This window comes from Cibotium barometz, chromosome 3, assembly GCF_041138505.1.
Source record: "Cibotium barometz isolate CiBa-2024 chromosome 3, ASM4113850v1, whole genome shotgun sequence".
Classification (NCBI taxonomy): Eukaryota; Viridiplantae; Streptophyta; class Polypodiopsida; order Cyatheales; family Cibotiaceae; genus Cibotium; species Cibotium barometz.
The window spans coordinates 67,231,555-67,258,862 of record NC_141048.1 but is presented as its reverse complement, the minus strand read 5'-3'; the positions used below and the strand labels follow the sequence as shown (position 1 = coordinate 67,258,862).

Here is a 27,308-nt window from a genome sequence, read left to right as displayed (position 1 = left end):
GGATGTAAAAATGGATGTATGCATGTAGATATGGATGTATGGATGTGAATGTGGATGTGGATGTGGATGTGGATGTATGGATGTGGATATGGATGTGTATGTATGAATGCGGATATGGGATTGGATGTATGATGTGATGTACGAACATGGATGTGTATGTAGAATAATGAATGTGAATGTGTATGTGAAATAATGTGTCGTCAATATGAGTGAATGGATGAGAATGAGTACACATATGAATGGAATGTGGAATAAGTAATGTGGACTGAGGAGGGATAATGTGGAAAGACGAGAGTTCGATATAGAAACTGTATTTTGGGACCTGTTTGTAAATGACTGTTTTATGTCAAGAATGTTGGGGAAGCATTTTGACCGTCTTGTGGATTAAGGTCATGGAGACCTAACTGATAAAGTTGCAACTGCTAATGGAGAGTCAATGGAGGACGTCTCGCGTAGCAAGGTCGACCGAGGTCTTGACCAGCCTCGGTTCGATTTAAATGGTGAGCTTCCGGTACAGTGGATGAGGGACCAATGAAGCGGCCTATGAGTGAAGCGCTAGGTCACCTGCAAAGGATCCTAGAGGGTGCTGACCATACGGTGCTCGGGCTCTGGGTTGCCAAAGATACCCACACGTGCGTCGTGGAAGATATTGGAATAAGGAGTAAGAGTTGTTTTCTGAAATCGGGCATGGATCTGGTTGATTGACCTTGCTGGTCCTCAACGGATGAGTCCATGGCTCTCTTATATGGATCTGTTGATTGATATTGCTGATCTTCAACAAGGATTCCATCTTGATTTTTATATGTGAAAATATTACCGGGTACTATGAGCTAGGAACTATTGAAAAGGCCCCTGAGTGAACAGGTGGTGAGCATTCTGGTTGCCAATGATGCCATAAGTACACCGATGAATGAATGATTAGAAATATGGATTCAACTAGAGATTTTGAGGATAGTGATCAATGACATAATGGTTTCATTAAAGGATTGTTTTAAAGTTAGCTGATGCTGAGAAAAAGGCAATTTCATATAGGGTGCGTAAGTGGTGTGACTAGTTTTATGTTTGCATGAACTTCCGGCTAGGGGGCTTGGGAACTCTTTTCCTTGGTACCCGAGACAAAACCTAACCAAATTCCTAATTGGATCCCATCACTACAGTGGTTGGGTGGTTAGCTAACCCATGGGACTAGATGGGGTTAGGCTGGACTGATGGATCCGTAAATCGAGACTCAAATTCTGTTATTACGATAGATGAAGTAAATCTCGGATAGTAATTGTTTTATGGATAGGAATCAACGGCGGCTGTGCCTCTTGATGGGAAAAAAAGCGTTGATCCCAATGATCCAAGTGCAAGTTTCTTCCTTGATCTGACCAAGTATCTTTATAGGTGTAGTCGGATCAGCTTAATCAGTAATGGTCTTGACTACGTTAGAGTAAAAAGTTATCCTGGTGGAATCGCCCGTGCTTTCCGGGTAAAGGAAGTTTTTCCGAGTTCGGTTTTGGAAAAACCGACGGATTAGTCTCTTGTCCGGATATCCGTGTTGGTGGACGAGGCCCCGAGTGTGGGACCTTGCCCCGCGTAAGAAGTGCTACTTCCGCCTGCTAGCATCCTGAATCCATTGCGTGGTAGGGACAGGGATCTCACACTATGCATAGAAATTAATTTTAATAATTAATATCAGTGATATCCATGCATATTCATAGGTGAATATATACATGGAGTAAATTAGAATATTTCTTTTAGAATGCACAAAGGGTGGGAATTACTCTTTTGGAATAACATAAAAATAAACTTTCTTTTTCACAAAATTCTAGAAAATTTTGCCATAACATCCTTTGTATGGCTGACCATTTCTCATTTTTATCATTCTATTTTCAACTTAAATTAACCCCAGTTAGATGTAGAGGACTCTAATCTACACAATTTTCAATTTCCAAGAGAGTAAACAATAAGAAAAGTTTAATTAATCTTTTTGTTAATCATTCTAGGATAAAGAAGGGCTAAATTGTAAAGAAGAGAAGGGGGTGGCCTTTTCATCAAGGCATAGCATTATAATTTTACTTCAATCAACTATGAAACAAGAAAATCAAGAAAACCATAGATTTAAAATTAAAAAGTAAGAAAAATTTAGCTTACATGGAGTTGTAAGCTTTCCTTTGGCTTGAGGGATTGAGGGTTCTACTCTTGTTTTGAAGCAAGAGTGGCCACCAATTACTTTTGAGAGGATTAAGCAAAAAACAATTGAATTATCAAGAAAATTCAATGTAAATGGCTCTGGGTAGGTGTAGAGTAACACTGCATAAACACCGTAAAGCTTTTACAAAGGGAGAGGCTTCTATTTATAGGAAAAAGTGAGCCTCTAACCAAGCAAACTGATTGTAGAATTTTCCAGATCAGTTTGGTCAATTTTTGACCATTTTTGGGTCAGTTTAGCTTACTTTTTAGATCTTGTGAAACAAGAGAGATGAAAATATCTCATTATTTTCGAGTTTAAAACTCCTCCACACATGTGAAATAGGCACCTCCTTCATGAGGGGAGATCCCCACACTGAGGTGTCAAATATGCATCATTTCCTCCAAATATCTCTTGATTTTTAACTAATAAACCTTGTACTCAGTCAACTCTTCATCTTATGTGAGCATTTACTCATTTTTTGGGGTTTTTCTTTTATTCTTTAATTTTTCTCTTCCCTACATTTGGATTAATCTTATTGGTCCATAAGAACCTTAACTGGAGTATGATTCAAAATTTTTTGAAAATCTGAACCCTTAGGCTAAGGTCCTTTATACCTATTTTTAATTAATTCCAATTTCACATTGGAAAGTTCTTTTGAATTTTTGTTTTAGGGAAAATCCTTTTAGACACTAGGAGGATTTTTATATCCAAAAATATCTCAATTTTGAATTACCTCCCTCTAGAAATTTTCTCTCTCCAGGCTAAAATAGGGTAAAACATGATCTTTGTTTTATTTCAGAGAGGGGAATAATAATAAGATCAGAAGGGGAGGTTCTTACACCTGCACACCTTGAAAGCTGGAAGGAGGAATCTTATAACAAGGGTGTGGATTTAAAGGAAAAAAATCTAAACCATTTTTATGGCCTATTGTAAGCCCTAAAATAGGAAAGACAACTTATCGCCTGCAGCATGGGTACTGAAAAAGGACAAGATGAACACAATCAATGATAGGATAACAGATTGATTCGTACATCTATAAGCTATGGTGTATCCATTAGGAATTTTTCGGACCCAAAGAGGGCCTCTTAGATTAACTTTTGATTAGGAATGGACCAATAGGAAGAGGGCTAGGTGCACATTTTTAACTTCTTTGACCCTAGGGGGCCTAGGCTTTGGTTTTCTAATGGGGCCTAATTACTACTCTTGTCCCCCTACCTTCTGGGCCCGAACTTAGAGGTCCCCCCACCTAGAATCATGCAGATTAAAAACCCTAAAAATTGAAAATTTTTAATTTTTTCCCAAAAGTGTGTTTTCCCTCTCAAACTTCTCCCCTCTTCTAAGCTCTCCATTGCTACAGAAACTCCATACCTCTCAAGCTCTCCCTCCTGCTCAAGCTCCCTCCCTCTCAAGCTCCCTCTCCCTCTTTCTTCCTTTTCTAAGCTCTCCATTACTGCAGAAACTCCATCCCTCTCAAGATCTCCCTCCTTCTAAAGCTCCCTCCCTCTCTATCTCTCTCAAGCTCCCTCCCTCTTCATTTGCATATAGAAACTCTATCCCTCTTTAGTCTACTCTAGGTTCAGGAAGCCTATTCTCAAACTCTAACCCTCTTTTAAGCTTTCCATTGTTGCATTGAAAACCCTGAACTTTCTCTCCTCTCCACTCCTCTGTTGTAACAAGCTTTTCTTTTCCCTTCTTCTCTTTTCTTATTACCACCATGGCCTCTTCCCCAATAATGTGAGAAGACCTAGGGAGAAGGTGGAAGAGCTTGTGCTGCATAACACAAGAGATAAGCATGGAGTTTGGGGTCTAACAAGATTCACGGTTGGGGCTTGGGTCTATGTGCAGCCAAGCTCTAAGGGACAAAATGGAGTGCATCAACTAGGGAATATGCTACATCATTAGAAGAGGCAGCTACAAGGCTTCAAGCATACTAAGAAGGAAGGACTGGTTGCCATAGTGCAACATGTGTATACCCTTGGAGTGCTACATGTGTATACCCTTGGAGACCTTTACATTCAAGGCCAACGACCAAGGTTTCCTTCAAATTGTTAGTGTAATATAAACACAGCTTTAACAACATGCTAATATTGGATTTTTTGTTTCAAATTTTTATATGATTATCCATTTTCTTATGTCTCTATCTGCAGATATTTTCCCCTCTAATTATGTTGAGGAATAACCACTCCAAAGCCTCACTGGAGTTTTCTATGCTATGCATGCATCCATTGGAGAGGCAATGTTTGTATCTCAAAGCCCAAGTGAGGTTGTATAGAACAATATCTTTTTCTTTTCTCACTCATATTTTGTAGATAAAAAAACAGGTTTATTTGGCAAGCTCGAAGAGATCCCCAACCCCCCTCTTAACAATCCGGAATGGCCCAAACCTGATGCTTGGACCATCTTAAGCTTAAAGTTTAAGATGGTAAGTGATATCAAGACATCACTCAAGTTTTCAAAGACATCTAGGTTAGTAGAGCTAAATTGGTTTTGTCCTTTACATGTTTTTGTGCACATGTTCAATTCCATGCCAAAGCACCAAACAAAAACAATGTATATTTGTAAGGAGGTATGGTTTGACCTCATTCAAGGATTACTATGAGAGGGTTGGGAGGTTAATGAGGGGTGACATCAAGGTGATGTGTACAAGTGCAATGTAGTAGATTCTACAGTGTCTTTTAGGTTCTTGAAGGCATGCTCTATTTTGTACATGTGTCTGCACTACCAAAACAAGATGGATGCAAAAGCACAGGACATGGATCCCACTTCAAGCCTCAGAAGAAGAAATTATGCCTATTGAGGTAGCTGTGATGATGCAAAATGGATGGATTGAGCGAGTGGCAGCAAGCAAGCATTGGAGCCTAGAAGACCTGCGTCAACACTTTAGCATCATGGGTTTTGACAATGTGGAAGAGTCAAGTTTCAAGTTGATGAGAAGAAAGGTATATTTGATTCCACTACATGTTTAGAATTAGCCCTTACACTTTCTGGCTATTGTGCCACTTTCTATATTTTTACAGATTGGGAAGCATAAGGAGGGGACAACCATGGTCTTAGAATCATGGCAAATGGGGGACCTTGAATTTTTAGTAGCAAGGTGCATAGCCCTACCAACACATAGTAGGCATGTGGAAGAGCTTAAAGATGAACTGGGTATATGGGAAAATAGCCTCTATTCTAATGCACGTGAGGGGCAAGAGTTTCAGGATCGAGGTGAAGGCAATGACGAGCTTTCAAGTCAACAAGGAGATGGAGATCAACATGAAGTAAATGTCACAAGAGGCAAAAAATGAAGACATTATAACAATTTTAGATTAGATGACATGCTTGTAATTTTGTAGTAGGCTCTTTTTTAACCAATCTTTATTTAATTGAAATCTTAATATTTTTACAAACTATGATTTTTTTGTTTAGCGGTCTAGTGTGAAAAGGCCAAACTTTAAATTTTAACCATAAATAGGCCAAATGTGCCTTCTTTCTCATTTTCACACGATAGAAACCAAGTACAAGCTCACACTATCTCTTTGTATTCACACATGGCTACCCACTTTGATGACTTCTGTGAGTTCCTCTCCACCACCCCGTGGGACGGGCAAGAGCGCGAGCTCTTTGCCATGTTTGCTCGTGAAGTCGACTTTGAAAAGTCGCTCGCTCTTGCATCGTCCCAACATTATGAGGAGATGTAGATTGCATACATGGATTGCATACATGGAGCAATACTTGGATCCCCACTCCATCTTCTTTCCCCATTTCCCCAATGATCGATGGGTGCCTGTTGAGATGCTTAAGTACATTCAACAATATGTCCGCCCCTACATCCATCGCCTTGAATACTTCATCGACATCTGCATCCCCACAACAGGAGCTTACTATACCTTCAGTAAGGAGGAGGTGAAGAGGTTGGGGAAGGGCAATTTAGGAACTAGGTTCCTCTCGTGGCTTGCCACTTGCGTTCCTCATCAGCGATGATGATTCGGATGAGGAGGAGGTAGAGATGCCTACATTGCAGTTGGCAGGGTATTTGAGGGATGACAAGGAAGTGAAGGCACTAGGTACGAGTGCTCGTGTGGAAGGGCAGCTTGCAGAGAACTTTCCAGAGGCTGCACAATCTGCATCTGAACAACCCGCCTGTAGGAAGATGCGGGGCCATCTTCCCCACATAAGGAGAGCAAGGTGCTGCCAGAGCTTGAGATCAATCTCTTGAGCACCATTGTGGTGGAAGGTGAAGAATACTTATTTCTTCATGACCTTGAAAAGGCAGCTGGCTTGAGAATGGATGAATGCTTGGGCATTATATGCAAGCGATGTGAGGTGGACCTTGATATGTCCAACCTCGGTCCTCACCTAGATAGTGTCATATTACCTCTTGGAGAATCTATTGCAGAGACAGTTGCTTTGGGCAAGGAAACTGTGGTTGAGACCGCAGAGCAAGCCCTAGTTCCAGAGGAGGAATTCACAACCTTACAAGACAAGCTAGAGGCTGAAAAGGATACCCCTATTGTTGGAGTGACGGAGGAGACCAAAGCACCTAAAAAGGATGAGGCTAAGTCCTCGATTGACCTCTCCGCCTCCACCAGCACTTTGGCAAAAGAAGACATTGAGCAAGAGGTAATAATTGACTTTTTACAACTTAGAAACATTTGTAATTATGTATAGGAAAATATTTTGACTTTTCCTTTTATTGCACAGGGTGGTTGAAATTGACGCATTTGCTAGGAGAGGCGATACAGCAAAGACCAGGCCAAGGTCCATGGACACGATGTTGCATTGGCGCACTATCTTGGTCGGCATCCTGTGGATGGCATCACCATTATCCACAGGGACTATACCCCTCAATCTGCCTTCACTCTCTTCGTTTTGAAAGCCCTCTCTAAGGTGCTCTGTAGACTCTATAGCGCAGAGCACCAAATGTATAGATCTTATTAAAAAACCCCTTGCCTTCGATGTTTTTGGTTTTGGATTTAGGGGTAAGCTTCTTGCTCGTATAGGTATAGCCAAAAGCATAGGCATAGAGGATCCTTAAGAAATAACCCAATCACTCCTTGAGCACACTACTCTGCCCACCAATAACAAGAGAAGGAAGCTCAATATTGTAAGAAAGCTTTTGTAAACATGATGCATCACTTCTTATTATGAATACAATACAATTTTTGCAAACTTATTTTCATCAAGTATATTATTGTTTTTTCTAGTTTGTACCATCACTTTTTTTGTAAATGCATCAAAAATGACCGTGGGGGCCTAGGGGAGCAGTGCCAGAACAGTGTAAATTTTGAGCCTACACCGCTGCTGTAGCCCAAATTCGCACTGTTCTGGCACAGCTTCCTCAGTCCTTCAGGAGCAATTTTGATGCATTGGATAACAAACAATGTATTTTTACACATGATTAAAGGTGTTTTTATCTTGTAAACTATTGTTTCTCACAATTAGTGTACTCAACTTCTTTCTTTTTTTTAATAATAAAGTTGGACGATTTTAATTACATGAGGGTCCTGCACACCCTTTTTACAAACACACACACACCTATGGGTTTAGGAGGTACAAGGTAACACCATGCAATGTAGGCAGCCGTGGATCGAACCCATGACCTTGGGTTTCAAGCCATCCACTTTAACCAACTGACCTACCGATTGCTGGTATTAGTGTACTCAACTTCATCATAAATGCATCAATGTACTCAACTTCATTATAAATGTATCAGAAATGATCTTGAGTGTCTAGGGGAGAAGTGCTAGAACAGTGAGAATTTTTAGCCTACATCGCCTTGCAGAGGCCAAATTTGCACTATTCTGGCATGACTTCTTCAGTCCTCCAGGAGCATTTCTGATACCTTGGGTGACAAATTGGAACATGATAGACACTCCATGTTAAACAAACCTAATGACACCGAGACATTGTAAGCAAAACTTAAAATTTAAATTATCAAAAGGTTACAAATGAAAGCCAGATAGGCTTGTTACAAAGGGGGGTTTGAAACAAAAGAGTTTCTTCAAAAAGCAGGTTAACATCTAAGATTTCTAGATTGTGTCTCGCTCGCCTCGAGAATATGCCGAGCTAGTTGCATGTCCTTGGCAAAAATGGTAATCCTCTTTGTATGTATTGCAAGGAGGTTGGTGTCTTCAAAAAGCCCAACAAGGTTCTTGTAATGCTTCAAGGGCAATCCCCTGCGCAACACGGAACTCTGTTCTATATCATTGGAGAATCTCCTTCACTGTGCAAGCAAAAGGGGCTCTTCTTTATCAGTAACTCTGTGTTCCTCTAATAAAACTTGATTTCTTGTAGAGCCCTATGCCCTTGGTGCATCCTTCTCCTCTTGGAGCTCTTTCTGTTGTGTTGGTGTGTTGGGGAGGTTGGGACCTCCTTGGCTTGAAGAGCTTGACCTTTCTATGCTTGCGCATACTTGCAGGAGCCTCCCCTTGTTCTCTCTCATAGTCTGAATCCTCCTCTGCTATTGTGGTACTTGTGTATCAAGTTCCTCTTGGGTAGGTAGGGGACCCTATCCTGGTAGTAGGGTCTTGCCACCTGTGGTGCTGCGCAATGTAGGAATGTTTTCACCAACCCAGTCGAACTGCTCATTATCGGCCTCTCTGTCTTAATCTCTTGGGTGGCTGCATTCTGGGATCTTCTTCATGCGCTTGCTCCCACTAGAAGGGCCTGCATGTGTGTGTGTTGGTGTTGTTGTGGGAGGAGGGTTGGACTCTGGTGATCCCATTGGGCGTGTCCTAGAATCCAAGGGGTCACTCTCTTCCATGGTGTTGCCACTATGTGGTCGTTGGGTGCCTTGCACTGTGTTGTGAAGGCATGGTAACACGTGTGGTGTTCTTGGTGTGTGCCATATCCATGTACGACTGCATATTGTGCTAACGTGGTGATGTGCTGGTGTCCTTATGTGGGTGCCTACGTAGATCTTGAGCTCAAGCTCTCTAAAAAAGTGAAATGAAAATGAAGTGAGAGAAGGAACTATTAATAGTTTTTTTTTAAGGGCAAAAGAAAACCTAACTAAACTTATTTTCTTAGCCTTATTACATCTAGATTTGTGCTGGTGCATGCACAACCCAATGCCTCCCTTGTCTCCTCATTCATGCACGCTAAGCACCATGCCTATGGGAAGCATTGGTTTGCAACCATTCAAGCCAAGCATGACTTTTTGCAGCCTTGCTACCTCTTGCGCAAGCTTTGATTGTTGGGCCCGATCCCTAACCAATACCCTTACAAAGGTTGTGTGATAAAACCAATTGAACATCTCTTGTAGATAGTTTGTACGTGTTCCTCCTGCAGAAGCTCCACCTCCATGTCTTGTATTTTTGAAATAAACCCCTCTTGCTTTATAATGTGATTTCTCCATCCCTCGGGTACTCCACATGTCCAGTGATCCATACGTGTTCATGAAATATGCACCATGCGCATAAACTATGTGCTGTACACATGATAATAGAATTTAATTAGAAAAAGTCCAGGTTAAAACACTAGTTTATTTTTTTATTGTACAACTTACTATATAGTGTGTTACTTTACTCTCTCCCCAAGCACCTAGCATACTTTTGGTGAATTCTACGATATGTTGTTAGAATGATGCTCATTCTTAGGCAGTTGTGCTACTTTGATTCATAATGCGAACCATGTTATTGAAATTTATCCAAAGCTGTTTGCGCATATTTACAAGAGCTGGCATTGGACAATCTACATTTGTAATGATTGCACACAGGTCTCTCAAGAGTTTCCAAGTCTTCTTTAAATTCTCTATGTTTGCTGGCTTCTCGAAAAATCTCCTTGCCTTTACTCCAGTCATAGAGACCTTTTGAGCAACCTCGTATGACATACCAGAGGCCTGCCTATTTACTTCAATTTTCATGTTTCTGCCATGGTAGCCCAGAGAATTCAAAAGATGCTCTAATTTACCAAGGGTTGCAACTTTCCTCTCTTGTGTAGGCATTGTGAATGCATAATCGATATGGCACTTAAGCAATCGATTGAAGATTCTCATGAATGCATGAAGTGTGCAAAAGTGAGGCAAAAGTGAATATTCTTTAGTGGAAAATTAATGATGGGGCTCCAATTTGAATTCCTATTTGGTTCTCCTAGCATATTAGGAGACATGACACCTTCCACTTGCATTTGGTTGCTCCTCATCTTCATCATCAGTTGACTCGGTTGGATCTACTGCATCTTCCTGTTGCTTCTTCCCTTTCTTGGGACCTTTCGAGGCATCCTTCCCAACAGAATCAACCTTCTGCATACCTTTTCCATTTGTCTTTTTCTGCCTAGGAATATCAATCTGAGCATTGCAGTATGGACAATGCCATCTTGATGTCGCGCCTTGAGCACAACCCATCATGCATTTAATTGTCTTCAAATCTCTCTCAAGATGCCAATCCACCTTGAACTTTTCTATGTTTTCTACATCTAAAAGTTGACCATCAATTTGCTTTTTGATTACATCTGTTATCCAGGGATTCCTTTCAAACATCCATGTCAATACCTCATGTGTCTCCTCCTTCGGTACCTCGAATGCACCAAGCCACACCAGACCTCTTTCTCAGATTGCACACTAAAACTTGATTTTGTAGTCTTTTCCCATGCACATATCATGGCCTCATTCATGAGCATAATGCTCATACATTCCAGCTTCTGACCTTTCACAATTTGGTACTCATCTAGCTTGAGCACAAATGAAAGTGTGCTCCCCAAAACTGCAAATAAACGATAATTTACAATATTCAAAATAAAATAATCGTCTTCATTTTATACTGAAAAACATGAATAGTAGCAATTGCAAGTTCTCACCTTCTGGGTGAAAGACCATAGAACTTCACCATAGCTTGTTGTAGTCTCTCAATATGAACAAAGATGTTATTGTAAACATCATAGTGAAATTCTATACTTGTTGTCTTGCTTTTCTTTCTGCTTGACCTTGTGTCTAATGTTAGTGTGCCTTCAACGTGATAAATCTGTCCTATAGCTCGCTGCACATCATCATTATTGATACGCTTGACATTGTGAATCACCTTGAGTGTAGGAAATAAAGTGCCAGTGATCCCTTGTCTTAGAAATGCTTCTTTTACAACTTGACAGATTGCTTGGTACCCTTTCATGCTGATTCCAGCCGCGTCACAAGCATGTTGAATTGATGAAGAATCGATAGAGGTGGTAATCTTGCTTACCACATTGCTGACAACAGCTTGGCGTATTTTAAGACGATGAGGGTTAGTAATAATTGAGAGAATATCCTTGGTATTCAGAATGGCTTTGACCAAATCCTTCCATCCCTCTTCGTTAGAACCACACACCTCTTGTAGAAAATTCCTGGCAGAACACATGAGCCTAAAAGGGAAGCTCTATAGGTTGCCAGGGACATCAAGATCAAATTGAGAAGTGAGCACACTAAAAGACTTGGAAGAATAAAACAAAAACTAAGGGAGGAACCATCGCCAAGAATGAGCAACCCTCAACTCACCGTATAGTATACTCCAAGAATATGAAGGGATCCTATAAGTGTCCAAATAACGGGAACAATATACTTCCTCACTTCTAGAGAATTGGAGATTAAGGAAATAATGAGAGAAGCATAAGCCTAAATTAGAAGGTTGTAATAAGAGAAGACTAGCTTAGATCTCCATAGAGAGTTGGCTCAGAGACGTGCTTTCGATACAACAATACGTGGAGAGGAATCTTTCAGTATTAGGGGGCTGATGTATGAAGATAACTTGGTTGCACAAGGCAAAGCTAGAGAGGTCAAAGTGGGAATGGAGGAGGGCGGCATGCTAACTCTATATAGCCTATTCCAAAGGAGCCTCAAGGTGACCCAACTGCTCTTGTAGCAACTCTCGTAGGAAATGAGGAACTGTCACAAGGAGATTCGGAGAAAACTTACACCAAGACTAATGTAGATGCAATGTTAAGAACCTCAAAGTTCTAGGAGTACATGAGAGATATCTTGCCACGTGTGTTGGATTCGAGAACTGCTCATGCATGCATTGCACCACATACATGAAGTCTTTATCCTTGATTTGAAACTATATTTATAAGCTTATGCATTAAGCTCATGCATAATCTTATGCATAGCATTATACATTAAGCTCATTCATAAGCTTATGCATAGCATTATACATTGAGCTTACACATAAGCTCATGTATAAGTCCTATACATAATCTCATGCACAGAGCTTATGCGTTAAGCTCTATGCATAGAGCTCATGTATTAAGCTCTATGCATACACATGCATTAAGCTCATGTATAAGCTTATGCATAGGCTGTCCTATACATAATCTCATGCACAGAGCTTATGCGTTAAGCTCTATGCATAGAGCTCATGTATTAAGCTCTATGCATACACATGCATTAAGCTCATGCATAAGCTTATGCATAGGCTTATGCATTAATCTCATAAATAAGCTCTATGCATTAAGCTTATGCATAAGAATAATAATGCACAAGAACTATGCATAAGATTTATTCATATGGCATACGTAGAGCTTATGCACAAGCCTATGCATTAAGCTTATGCATAGGATTATGCATAAGCATAATGCACAAGATCTATGCATGATCTTTTATGCATACATGCATACATAAAGCATGTAGAGGCTTTAGAGACTATGTAGACAATGATCTTTTAATGTAGACAATGCATGACTTTCTGGGATATGGAGAGTGCTCTGGTATGTTTTCTATGATCAATCACCTTCATATGATTTGAATTATCAAAATAGATAAGTTATCTCTAAATATAAATTATTTATGCATAATTAGGATTCACAACATCTGGTCACAATTAGTTATCTCTAAATATAAATTATTTATGCATTATGCATAATTAGGATTCACAACATCTGGTCACAATGTTTGTCCAACTTGTGGACTATCACTGGCCGAAGTATCTCAAAAAGTCCATGTATGAAGACCATCACTGATTATTTCCATTTGATCATGAGAAAGTTGTTCCATCTACAAAAGGAATCCCCCCCATATTCTCTAAGAGTAGGTCATTGGGAAGTATTGTGGAGAGAATCATTCCATATGCCACTATTGAGAATGATGAGGTACTCAATCTTCTTTCACCTTCCATAATGGACAAACCTTCTAAACTCGATGCACATCACTAATAATATAGCATCGAATATTTGGGACCACACAATTGGCAAGAGACATTCTTTAGCGGCTCAAGAGGACTTGAGATTGATTAAACACCTCCCTAATGGACTTGGCCAATAGTTCAAGAGAATGGGAAGGTAATTTTACCTAAATCACCTTGGATCTTGACAAAGAAGGAGGAGAAGAGAGTGAAGGGATCAAATTGCCTCCTTTAGTACACCTAAGGGTGTCATATGTTCTTTAAAGGGGGCATTCACAAAATTAAAGAAGAAATGAGTAAATCAATTGTATGGTCTACAAACACATGATTGGCACAAGATGTTACAGGTATGTCCAATTTACTCACATAAGTAAATTGTATAAGAAATGAGTAACTTAATTGTATGGATAAAAACACATGATTGGCATAAGATGTTACAGGCATGTCCAATTTACTTGCATAAGCTTCATGATGGTCTTGTATTATAATTACATAACATTGGTTACATTGTAATTACATAATATTGATTGTAATATTTTGTGCTACTCTAGTTCATTCTTCCCATATGCATTAGCAGGTGGAGATCAAAAAAGCACGCTCGAGGGGTTCTGCCTCTTTGAGAAATTTTATGCATCACATGCATTCAAGGGGTATTTATTACAAAACCCCTTAGACTTACATACTTTTATGAATAAAATGACCCCTTTTTCTTCATAAACTTACTATTTTTTTTTCAAAATTGGTTTAAAAAACCCCTTCTGTAAATCTAATTCAATAACATTTTTTAATTAATATACCGCTCCTGATGAACTCACATGCTACACTTAAATATTTTTAGGTGAACCCCTCAAGAAAGAACATGAGGCCTATATAGAATGGGAGCATTGGTGACGTATGAAAAAGTAAACTTCCAACTTGACTTTATTTTATTATGCTAATTTATAATATTAGTTGTGCTAATTAAATGAATTCAACTCCATCTTAAGTATATAAGCTCCAAGGAAATCTATCCATCCACTATTGATGTAGTCCAAGTACTGGCAATGGAGGCAATGTGCATGATTGAGGAAAACATCCAAGAACTATCCTCACTCAATTACATCTTGTGGTACACTTGATAGATGAAGTCTCGATGTGTGGTGTTGTGCATGCTTGATGGATGTTCTTCCTTGAGCGTTTCCTGAAAACCTTGAAGGATTTTGTTAGGTAAAGAGCTAGGCCAGAACAAAGCATGGCAGAGGGCTAGTTAGTGCAAGAATCATGTGGCTACATTGTAGATTATCTCTCTCTCGCGCGTGGATCCTACAATGCCATGATTATGGAGTAATGAGGATGATGAGCACATGATCTTCCATGTACCACAAGTCAAAGGAAGAGCAAGGATAATGGACACATCAATATTCAAGAGGTGAATAGATTTTGTATTCTCAATAATGAAGTTATAAAGAGGTGGGTTTAATGGAAATGAGGAGAGAAGAGCATTTATGACGCATTCATGTATCAAGACACTTGCCATTTCCTCTGGAGCTTGCATCACTTCTGAAAGATTGTACCATTGATTGGCATTACGAAGAAATAGAAAAGGGGAAAAAAAGATGGACAGGTAGTGATAAAAGAAGAATGGGAGTACATAAGAGGATGAGAGCCTCATGTAAATGTGTCTCTAATTTCTCTTTTTTTAATCCAAGTAGAATCTTATAATATGGTTATTCATTATCGTAAATATATTCCGTTTGGTTTTGGTAGTAATATAAGGTATATAATGCCATGTGGTCTGAAGGAAGGCATTTGTTGCACTTAATGTATAGATACAAAGAGAAATACTTAAGATTGCGAGGTTATGGCAAACTTTGAGCAAGAGAGTGGAGCAATTCTTGATTATTGTGGCATGAATAAAAACATCCTAAAGGTTGGATTGAGGACATTTAAATTTTTTATATTGGATGTGACTTCAGTAGTTCAAGGATGTGGTGTGTGGAGGCGTTCACCGTAAAAAGGCATCCAAATGGATTTATAAAACAATCAATTTCACACAATTTTGACAAATAGAGAGAGACACATTTGTGATACCTCACCATTGTGAACAAGTGAATTCTAACCGCAAGCTTCTACTATATCATCCTTATGCATGTTTTATTTACACTCTATGTGTTTCTTCTTACAAGGTTGTGTTTCACACGGATATAAATGACAAGAAATGGTGGTATGTCATACAAGTCGCTCCTTATTTTCAAACTGTATTTTTTAAGATAGGAATGTGTTGAAGAGATCATAGACGAAGTAGTAGTAGAAAATGAACATGAGGAGGGTCAAGTACAAGATGAAGAATGCGAGATACCACTAATTACTAATCGAAATAAAGGTGTCCCTATCCAAGATGATGAGGAAGCAATTGAATCCGATGATGATGATGATGATGTTAAGTCTATCTTTTTGTTAGTCTTGCAATGGGACATATGGATATTGAGATAGACCAATTAGCATATATAAATTTGATGGAATATGCAGCCGATATTGAGCCAAGCTCACCCTAATACATTAATCAATTTCTCAATTTTCTAGTTTGAATTAAGTCTATATTTGATTATATTACATTCTGTGATATTGTATTACAAAAAAGACTAATGCTTAGCTCTCAAGGGGATATTGTGAGCTCTTTAGAATGCTCTCCGGAATTCTGAATTTTTTTTCACAGTATGTGGCTATACATAGGGCTATATAGCCAGGTGTATGGCCTCGTGCGGCTATAGCCATGTGTATTGTTGCACACTGGAACTGCACACCCTGCATAGCTATGCCAGGTCCCCTCCCATTACTTTCTCTCCTCGTCATGCGCGGCCATGCTCCCCTTCTTTTGTTGTGCAAGTTTCTCAAGTTAACTAAAGCTAAGGGAGCTTGACATAACCAAACCACTAGCTAAACTTAAAACCATCAACTTTTTTCACTTTCCACAGATCACCTTGGCAAAACCATGGGTATCCAAACTAGTTTTCACTCTCCCACCTTGTTTTAATTTAAACCATGGTTTTTTACCTAGCCTTAGAACCTTAGACCATTTAATTTAAAAAATTCCAAGGAATGCATACACTTAGGCTATACCTATTTAATTTATTTTTCTCAAGATGCTACCAACCCTTTTGCCCAAGCTCTTGGTTGAAGACTAAACTCCACATTTTGGATTTAATTGTGGGTGCATATTTTTCAAATTCATATGGGAAAGTGCTTCAGGGATACACATGCATGTGTGCACATCTCCACAATTTCATGTTTATGATTTTTTGAGCATAGGAACTTTAGAATATTTCAAGGTTATTTTCAAAAATTTACATTTCAAAGACTTTTTATTATTTTTAAAGAATTTTCTATGTGCATATTTCTTTCTCAAGAATTTACAGTTTTTGAGATTTTTATTAAAAAAAACATTTTCTTCAGGCATGGGTAGGACGAATCTTATTGGTAAAGTATGGTTGACTAAATAAACTTTGTCGTTCCTTATGGGGAGAATTTGCATTTCCATGGAATTCACATGTATGAAGATATAAAAAACTTCAGGTTCATAATTTGTAATATGTTATACTTTTATGCGAGAGGTATATCCCAGTATTATACAGAATTAAGATCATGGCAATGGGAGCAAGGCACAAATTAATAATATCAATGAGGTATATAATGCCATGTGGTCCGAAGGAAGGCATTTTTTGCACTCAATGCATAGACACAAAGAGAAATACTTAAGATTGTGGGGTTGGCAAACTTTGAGCAGCAGAGTGGAGCAATGCTTGATTATTGTGGCATGAATCAAAACATCCTAAAGGTTGGATTGAGGACATTCCAAATTTTTATATTTGATGTGAAGGAGTTCAAGGATGTCGTGCGTGGAGGCATTCAAGCAACCGTGAAAAGGCATCCAAATGGATTTATAACAAAATCAACTCCATAAAATTTTGGCAAATAGAGAGACACATTTGTGCTACCTCACCCTTCAGTGAACAAGTAAATTCTAACCAGAAGCTTTTACTATATCACCTTATGCATGTTTTATTTACACTCCATGGGTTTCTTCTTACAAGGTTGTGTTTCACACGGATATAAATGATAAGAAATGGTGGTATGCCATAAAAGTTGCTCCTCATTTAAAGAGTATTTTTCAAGATAGGAATATGCTGAAGAGCTCATGGATGAAGTAGTACTAGAAAATGAACATGCGGAGGGTGAAGAATGCAAGATACCACCAATTACTAATCAAGATAAAGGTGTCCCTATCCAAGATAATGAGGTCCCTATCCAAGATGATGAGGAAGCAATTGAATATTATATATAAATTTAATGGAAGATGTGGCTGGTATTGAGCAAAGCTCACCCTAATACATTAATCAATTTCTCAATTTGCTACACTTAATTAAGTCCATATTTGATTATATTACATTTGTGCTTTTTTTGTGATATTGTATTACAAAAAAGACTAATCCTTGGCTCTCAAGGGGATATTGTGAGCTCTTTAGAATGCTCTCTGGAATTCTGATTTTTTTTCATAGTATGTGGCAATGCAGGTGGCTATACAGCCATGTGTATAGCCTCGTGCGGCTATATATAGCCACATGTATAGCCTCGTGCGGCTATAGTCATGTGTATAGCTGCACACGAGAACTGCACACCCTGCATAGCTACGTCAAGTCTCACACACTCTCCCACATATAGAAACTATCTCTCTCTCTCTCTCTCTCTCTCTCTCTCTCTCTCTTACATACATTCATGCACACACACAACACACTTCTTTCTCATGCACACGTGCACACACACACACACACACTCTCTCTCTCTCTCTCACCCACATGTAAATATATATTATCTATAATATTATGTTTTATTATATTTAGAGACGTATACCTATGTATACATGTGCATTTATAAAATAAATAAACACATATACACATATATTTTTAATTAATATTAAATTTAAAACGTGGGGATGCATGATGAGGTGTGTTCACTCTTAAATAAGTGTATCTTATATACAATGTCTTTTGTCTTCTCTTTTGCATACATATGTGTGTGATTGTGTGTGCACATACACACATATATGTGATTGTGTAATGTCTTCACGCATGCATGCATCATGCAAGTGTCTTGATTGTGTGTATGTGTTAGTGTGTATTTGTTGTGTGTGCGTACATGGTGTGTATGTTTTTATTTATGTGTATCTATAGCGAGTGTCTGCATGTACGTGTGTGTGAGCATGTGAATATACTCATGTGTACATCTATGTGTGTGCATGTGCAAGTGCATATGTGTGTGTGAGTGTGTGCATTCCCATGTGTGTGCACATGTACTTGTGTATGTGAGTGTATTTATGTGCTGTGTGCATGTATACACATGTGTGTATGTGCAAGCTTGAGTATGTGTGCAAGTGTGCATATCTCTATGTGTTGCATGTGTTTCCATGCGTGCGAGTGTGTGTATGTGTGTTTGTATGCGTGAGTGCATGTATCATGTGCTTGTGTGTGTGTGTGTGTGTGTGTGTGTGTGTGTGTGTGAACATACATGTGTGTGTGTGTTGACATACATAGAAATCTAATTATATATACATGCTTACATACCTATAAATACACATACATACATAATATATATACATGTGTGTGTATGTATATTCTCTCTCTTACACATGCACATAATATATATATATATATATATATATATAAGAAACTCATTCAATGAGTAAATGGTTTGATGGTGACAACTAATTATGAGCCCCAATGCATCTAGGGGTGTGGGAAAGAAACCCCCAAACACTTGTCTTCTCTTCTCCTTTCTCCTTTTCAAAAATTCTCCCTCTCCTTTCTCCACATAAAGGGGTAGGCACTCTTGCTTTATCTTGTATAGATATATTACAAATTATGAAGCTAAAGTTTTTTATATCTTCATATATGTGAATGCCATGGAAATGCAAATTCTCCCCATAAGGAACGACAAAGTTTATTTAGTCAACCATACTTTACCTATAAGATCCCTCCTACCCATGTCCAAAGAAAATGTTTTTAAAAAAAATAACTCAAAAATTGTAAATTCTTGAGAAATAAATACGCACATAGGAAATTCTTCAAAAATAAGAAAAAGCCTTTGAAAAGTAATTTTTTGAAAACAACCTTGAAATATTCTAAAGTTCCTATGCTCAAAAAATTATAAACGTGAAATTGTGGAGATGTGTACACATGCATGTGTATTCCTGAAGCACTTAGATCCCATATGAATTTGAAAAATATGAACCCATAATTAAATCTGAAATATGGAGTTTGGTCTTTGACCAAGATCTTGGGCAAAAGGGTTGGTAGTGCTCATCTTGTGATGAAAATAAATTAAATAGTCTTCGCCTAAGTGTATGTATTCCTTGGAAAAAAAATAAATTAAATGGTCTAAGGTTCTAAGGCTAGGTAAAAACAGTGGTTTAAATTAAAACAAGGTGGGAGAGTGAAAAGTAGTTTGGATACCCATGGTTTTGCCACAACGCCGGATTTGTGGAAAGTGGAAAAAGTTGACGGTTTTAAGTTTAGCTAGTGGTTTGGTTGTGTCAAGCTCCCTTAGCTTTAGTTAACTTGAGAAACTTGCACAAAAAAAGAAGGGGAGCATAGCCGTGCGTGAAGAGGAGAGAGAGTAGTGAGAGGGGAGAGATAGTGTGTGTGTGTGTGTGTGTGTGAGTGAGTGAGTGGAGGGGGGAGAGAGAGAGAGAGAGAGAGAGACATAGAGAGACAGAGACATGGAAGTCTATGTGTGAGAGTGTGTGGGGGGAAAGAGTGTGTGTTTGTATTAGTACATGTGCATGTGTGTACATGTGTGTGTGTGTGTGTGCGCGCGCATGTGTGTGTGTGTAAGAGAGAGAGAGAGAGAGAGAGGGAGGGAGAGAGAGTTTCGACATTTGAGAGTGTGTGCATGTGTATGTGAGAGAAAGAGGGTGTGCATGTGCATGTGTGTGTGTGTGTGTGAGAGAGAGAGAGAGAGAGAGAGAGAGAGAGAAAGACATTACATGTAAGATGCATTTATTTGAGAGTGAGCACACCTCACCACTCATCCCTACCATTAAAATTTAATTAATTATATATATGTGTGTACATCTATTTAAGCGCGCGCGCGCGTGTGTGTGTGTGTGTGTGTGTGTGTGTGAGAGAGAGAGAGAGAGAGAGAGAGAGAGAGAGAGTTTCTATGTGAGAGAGTGTGCGTGAAGAGAGAAGAAGTGTGTGTGCATGAGAGAGAGAGAGAGAGAGAGAGTTTCTATGTGAGAGAGTGTGCGTGAAGAGAGAGGAAGTGTGTGTGCATGAGAGAGAGAGAGAGAGAGAGAGAGAGAGAGAGAGAGAGAGAGAGAGGAAGAGAATATCTATGTAGGAGATAGTTTGTGTGGGAGGAGAGATTGTGTGTTTGCATTAGTGTATGTGTGGTGTGTACATGTGTGTGTGTGTGTGTGTGTGTGTGAGAGATAGAGAGAGAGAGAGAGAGAGAGGCAGAGAATTTCTACGTAGGAGATAGTTTGTGTGGGAGGAGAGAGTGTGTATTTGCATTAGTGTATGTGCGGTGTGTACATGTGTGTGTGTGTGTGTGTGTAAGAGAGAGAGAGTGAGAGAGTAAGAGAGAGAGAGTATATGCACGCATGTGTGTACATTTGCATCTATGTGTAGAATGTGCTTGAGAGAGAGTGAGATGGGGCAAACCTAGAGAGAGAGAGAGAGAATAAAAAGTAGCTTTTAATAAAATATAAACAGAATTATAAATTAAATAGAAAACATATATGTATATGTGTGTGTGTTTTTATTTACATTTATACATACATACATATGTATGTATGTACGTATGTATATGTATATACATACATACATATATATATATATATATATATATATATATATATATATATATATGTTTGTGTGTGTGTGTGTGTGTGTGTGTGTGTGTGTGTATGTATGTGTGTGTTTCCATGTGTGTATGATATATCTATCTATATATTTAAAAGTGACCACAGCTTATCACCCATCTCCGCACATTAAAATTTAATCAAAATTAATTAAATTATGTTGATGTTTGTATTTATATTTTAAAATACATGTATATATGTATAAGTATATGTGTCTATGTATAGGTATATGTATCTAAAACATAATATTGTATATACTATATATTTACATACGTGTATGTGTGTGTGTGTGTGTGAGAGAGAGAGAGAGAGTATATGTGTGCATACGTGTGTGTGTGTGTGTGTTTGTGTGTGTGTGTGTGTGTGAGAGAGAGAGAGAGAGAGAGAGAGCGCTTCTATGTGTGGGAGAGTGTAAGAAGAGAGAGGGAGTGTGTGCATGTGTGTGTGTGTGTGTGTGTGTGAGAGAGAGAGAGAGAGAGAGAGAGAGAGCAGGTGTGTATATGTGTGTGCATGTGAGAGAGAGTTTCAACATTTGATAGTGTGTGTACATGATAGGAGAGGGAGAGGGTCATGTGCATGTGCATGTGTGTGTGTGTGTGTATGAAAGAGAGAGAGAGAGAGAGGGAATAGTTCTTCTCTGGAACCTTGGTCGGCCACAGCAATGCGCAGGTGCAATACTAGTTGTACCTTTATGCGGGAGGTACATCCCAGTATTATACAGAGTTGAGATCATGGCAATGGGCGTGAGGCACAAATAAATAACATCAGTGAGATGTTAAACGATGTGTAAGGCACAGGAGCAAATGACATGACTAAAACCTAGTCAAATGACATGACTAAAACCTAGTTTGTGTGTAAACTATGTGCATGTTATCATCAATGAGATGACAAAAGATGTAAGGCACAAATGACGTGACCAAAACGTAGTTTGACCAAAACGTAGTTTGTGTGTGTACACAATAAGATACGTGAGTTGGAGGGCGACTTGCCCCCATGATCTCGCAGCTTCTATCGTGAGTGTGGTGTTGTAACGTGAGTGAAGTGTGAAATATGCTTTTTTTTTTTTTTTTTTTTTTTTTGGGGGGGGGGGGATTTCCATAACACCTTTTGTTCGGGGGGAGTTTAGCTGTCCACGAAGCTAAGAGTGACAATCCAACAAACACGCGACAGCAAAAATGAATCGACGACAAAACGGACACCTCATGACAACTAAGAAGGCAACCAATTCATCATCAAACCTATACTGTTTTTCCCTTAAATCTCCTCCCCCACTACAGCAGCTTGCATCATTCATTCGTCAATTGCTTGCCCAGCTCCGGCCATATGTCCTTAATCACTGTTTTTATTCACCATAGCTTGTGTTTAACCCTTCGAGAACTCAATAATATCATCATATATACCTTCTGTATTTTAACCATTGATCAACAGATTCGAGGGCATTGATGAAGGATTACCTTGTCTTTAATTGGAGAGGGTTGTGATTAAGATGGCATGGGCTTTTGCTTGCCAGTGTTCCCTAATGTTTAGAGAAATATTTCAGTAGCCTAGTGGGCAATTTTCAACGTTTTTTAGGCCTAGCTTGTACAGTGAGAGAAAACCCACACAAGAAAAAACAAATGGGTCAGCAGCGGCAGCTTCTGCTGGGTGGCGTGGGGCGACAGTACTATGCGCGAATTGCAGCTCAGAGGAAGAAATACTGCATCTGGGCTTTGGCCGTGGTTGTGCCTTTCCTGCTTTTGTTCTGTTTATTTCCTTCCGGGAGCTCTTTTTATAGGCCCTCTTACAAGCACATCGTAGTGAGCCAGCTGCAAATCTCAGATTCAAAGCCCAGATCAGACCATGGACGCACAGAGAAGCCCAATTCCGAGAAGGATCCTCTCTTTGGCCACACGCAAATTAATGAAGACAGCATTAAATCAAGCAGATCGATCAATATCGGGTTGGCTAATCGCAAGGCAATAATTAAAGATAAGCAACAGATCAGACACGATCATGCACACACAAATCGATTAGTTGAGCAAGAATTAGATCAGCAAATAGGCCAACCCAGTGCGTATTCTGGTCGAAAGAAAGAGAGCAGCCCACATCCTAAAAAGGAAACACTCAAGAAAGTTGCAGCAGACAGAGAAATTCATGAACATATTTCCTCTGTTGGAAAGAAAGTTGCAAATGAGACTTCCATCCGCTCAACGCAATCCCGCAAGCCAACAGTAATCGAGGATGGAGATGGAAACCTTTCCTCTTTAGGTCGAAAACAGAAGGCAGCTGAGAACCCAACTAGAAGGTCAAAGCAATCGAATGAAGCAATCGGTGTGATGGAATCTAGTGAAGCTGATCTGGATGAAGGGTTTTCTTCTTCTGGAAAGGGAGGTGCAGCAGCAGATCGGAGGCCAAGCTCAAAGAAACAGAAACACATGGATGATTTAGGAGAAGAAATCAACTCTAGAGACGGAGATCGGAGCTCAATCAGCTCAGGAGATCCGGATGCAGCAGAGCTGCTATTTGTGGAAACACATGAAGATGAATCGAAGCTCGTCGACCTGAAAGGATCGCAGAACAAGCTGAGAAAGAGGCAGCCCAGCGATGATATTGATGGCATGGAGCTTCCTGAATTATCATTCGATTCCGATGAAGATCCCAAATGGAGTCCGGATAATTCTAGATCTACTGCTACACACAAAAACGCAAGAAAAAGCAGCTCCCCCCAACAACAGGATGAAGATGATTTGGGCGACTTGGCCTTGCAATCACGAGTGATCAGCAAAGCAGCGCCATTCAACATCAGAAAAAAAGCACCAGGTTTGCACAATTCCTGCGCATATTAATCAGGATGATACAATTCAATGATCTAGGGCGAAGAAATCATTTTTTTCTTTGTTTTTATCGTAAAGATTTAGTTGATTGTCGAACTGATTTTCAACAATTCAATCTACACGAGAAGTAAATTCACAAAGTAATAGCAAGCTTTAATGTACAGCATAGCTGTAGTTTGAACTTGTAGATTTTTATTTGTATAAAATGTTTGGTCCTCCATACATTATTTATATATTGCCGAAAATCTTGTAGATAATAGTTCCCAGTGCCCACTACCTTAATGTATTGGAAAAGTTGTTCCTCGTTACAGGCTGTCTGGCAAAATCCGCCTTTTTTAAACACAATAATTATATGTATATAATGCACGCAGTCACTTTTAAGCGCTGAGAGTCTCGCAATTTTATTAATATAAGTATATGTTTAAATAAAATAGGGTCAGGCTATTTGGCATTTCTTATGGATAGTACAATAATACATCCTTGCAAGCTAAGTGTGTCACACCCTCAAGGACATTAGAAACTAATCATGTGTGGTACAACACGGGTGGGTCCCACTATGGGGGCTGGGTTTGATGCCAGTAGTGAGCTACACCAAGGGGGTTGGTTGTGAGCAGATGGAATAATCCACCTTCTCACTAACCAGAAAATAACCATGTGACTAAACTTGTTTATAAAAGCCATTTTGTGCACTCTGGTTTAGTGACACCCTCTCAACATTTGTAGAGAAAAGTTATGTCCAAGGATAAATGACATAAAAGGCCTTTCCACACACAACCTTTTCTAGCAAGAAAAAAAGTAAACGTGTGAATGAACACACAAAACCAAACCACCCTCCCCCCTTCCCTTCCAAAAAGGAAAAAGGAAAAAAAAATGGTGTATTGTGTGGAGCTTAATGTTCATGGAACAACTAATCTATGCTTAATATACAATTGTTTTTTCTAATGTTACAACAAGCAATCTATATGCTTAATCTAATTGTTTTTTCTAATGTTACAACAAGTAATCTATATGCTTAATCTAATTGTTTTTTCTAATGTTACAACAAGTAATCTATATGCTTAATCTAATTGTTTTTTCTTAACAACAAGTAATTTATATGCTTAACATAATTGTTTTTTTAAATGTTACAAGTAGTCATCTATATGCTTATAGAATTGTGTGCAGCTTAATGTTCATGGAACAAGTAATGTATGCTTATACAATTGGTTTTTTTTAATGTTGCAACAGCATTAAAATGCAAATTATCCGAGGGCAAGTGGATTCGTGATACCAAGGGCCCTCTCTACACAAATGTAACTTGCCCTTGGATATCCCATGACCAACAAAATTGCAAGTCGATCGACAAGAATAACGAAGCTATGCATGGGTGGAGATGGAAGCCTAATGGGTGTGAACTACAACGCTTTCGAGCCAAGGACTTCCTCAAGCTGATGCACAAGAAATCACTTGCTTTTGTAGGAGACAACCAAGCCAAGGCCCAAATGCAATCACTACTTTGCCTTTTGGCTCAAGTAAGCTATTGTTTTCTCTATGGATTGATTATTCCAACGACTATATCATACTAAAGGACAATGAAAAGGTTTGATTTTGCCATTATTGAAGCTTCATTGCACGAATATTAGCTAACAAGTGGTAGCTAAAGTCATGATTGTATCAAAAGTTCATGGCCATATTACATTCTATGAGGCCAAGTATCATCTACGTTTGGGCTAGGGGATAGTGTGATTAGAATCCACCAGGTCTTTTAATAGCTGCATTGGTACTTATTCTTTTGGGTTACTTTCTAATGAAGTGACACAAAGTTGTGTGCAGGGGGAGAGACCCAAGCTTATATACGACGACAAAACCAACCAATCAATGTCTTGGCACTTTAGCGCATCAAATTTCACTCTATCAATGGTGTGGTCACCTTACTTGGTTCAACAGGAGACGGCAGCTGACCAACAAGGAAGCTACAAGAAGCTACGCCTTGACAAGCTAGACACAAAGTGGGCGGAGTTGGTGCCCAGGCTAGATGTGCTAGTGATGGGGGTGGGGGCTCTCTTCATAGAACCGGCCGCTTATGTGGTGAAGGATGAGGTGGTGGGCTGCCATGCGTGCAAAAAGATCATGAATGCCGGGATTGACAGCAAAGAGATGAGTTTGTATAGCGGCTACAGGGCAGCCATGAGGTCGTCCATCATGGGAGTGGCCGCTTTGCCGGGTTTCCAAGGGACAACTGTGTTTTTGCAGGCCTATGGTTTTGAGGGCAAACGCTACCAAAATGTGAGCATGAAGATGAAGGAGATTCAAGAGGAGGAGCTCCAGAAAGCAAGGGATAGAGGGATCGCCAACCGATCCACGATGGAGCTGCTAGAGACAACGTTGTTGCAAACTGCTGAGCCCATATTGCCCCAGCCTGCTGCTTCCGATGGGTGCTTGCCTGCTGGCCCATCGGACACTGGGAACCAATTCTTGCAGCACATTTTAAACCGCCCAAGCTCATGAATCTACTCATGCATCAAAGAGAGAGCCCCCCTTCTCTCACATTCCCCCCTCCCCCCCCCCCCCCCCCCCACACACACACAGAGAGAGACAGAGAGGTCTCTCTTTCCTGACCTTTTGCTTAGAGATAGAAAGAGAGGGCGGGTGCTTAGCCTATTTTCCTCTCTCCTTGGCTTTTGCTCAGGCTTAGAGAGACAGAGAGAGGTGGGGGAGAGAGAAGAAGAGGCTTAGCCTACGCCCTCGATTCACTTTCCCCTCTCTTTTTTTTTTTTGTTCGAAAGAAACTCCCACGCTGCCCCTCCTTTTATCATTATTCATTATGCTCACCCCCCCCACCCCCCCCCCCCCCCCAAAAAAAAAAACAATCTTCTTTACTATTTATGTCATCAAGCATTCATTCTTTATATGTTGACATCTTGCACTACTTTGCTCGGAGTTCCTTTTTATGACTCAACTTCAAGATAGGCAACACTTTGTTGAATCACAATGTAAATGATATGTAAATAGTGGTGCATGTGCATGTCTAGAACTGCGCTTGCATTTTGAATTTATTTTATTTTGTAAATCTCTAAGCTAAATTATAATTGAAATTCTTGGAATTGTGCAGGTTTTGGGAATTAAAAAGATGCTTAGTATTCAATAGGTAGTGCATAGCTTGCAAGTTTTTCACATACGACTCATCAATTATCAACTTTTGTTTTGTATGATAAGCTAAATTCCTACTCTACTACTATAGAAGTATGAGAGAAAATAAAACATTTCTCCCAAAGTATTCAAATTTTCCTTCTCATTGAAAGGGTTGGAAAATACCAACTATGCACACTTGAGGACACCAAAATTATTCATGTTTATTTTGCGTAAGGATATGA

At 39.4% G+C, this 27,308-nt stretch overlaps 1 protein-coding gene across 1 annotated transcript; it reads left to right on the top strand.

Annotated features, from left to right (window-relative positions):
* Positions 1-22,291: 22,291 nt before the first annotated feature.
* LOC147640438 (uncharacterized) lies at positions 22,292-27,004 on the top strand. Its single transcript, XM_086780507.1, has 3 exons — positions 22,292-23,941; positions 25,183-25,466; positions 25,768-27,004. Exons 1-3 carry the CDS (start codon positions 22,759-22,761, stop codon positions 26,440-26,442), a joined length of 2,142 nt encoding a protein of 713 aa, XP_086636633.1. The 5' UTR covers positions 22,292-22,758; the 3' UTR covers positions 26,443-27,004.
* Positions 27,005-27,308: the final 304 nt, after the last annotated feature.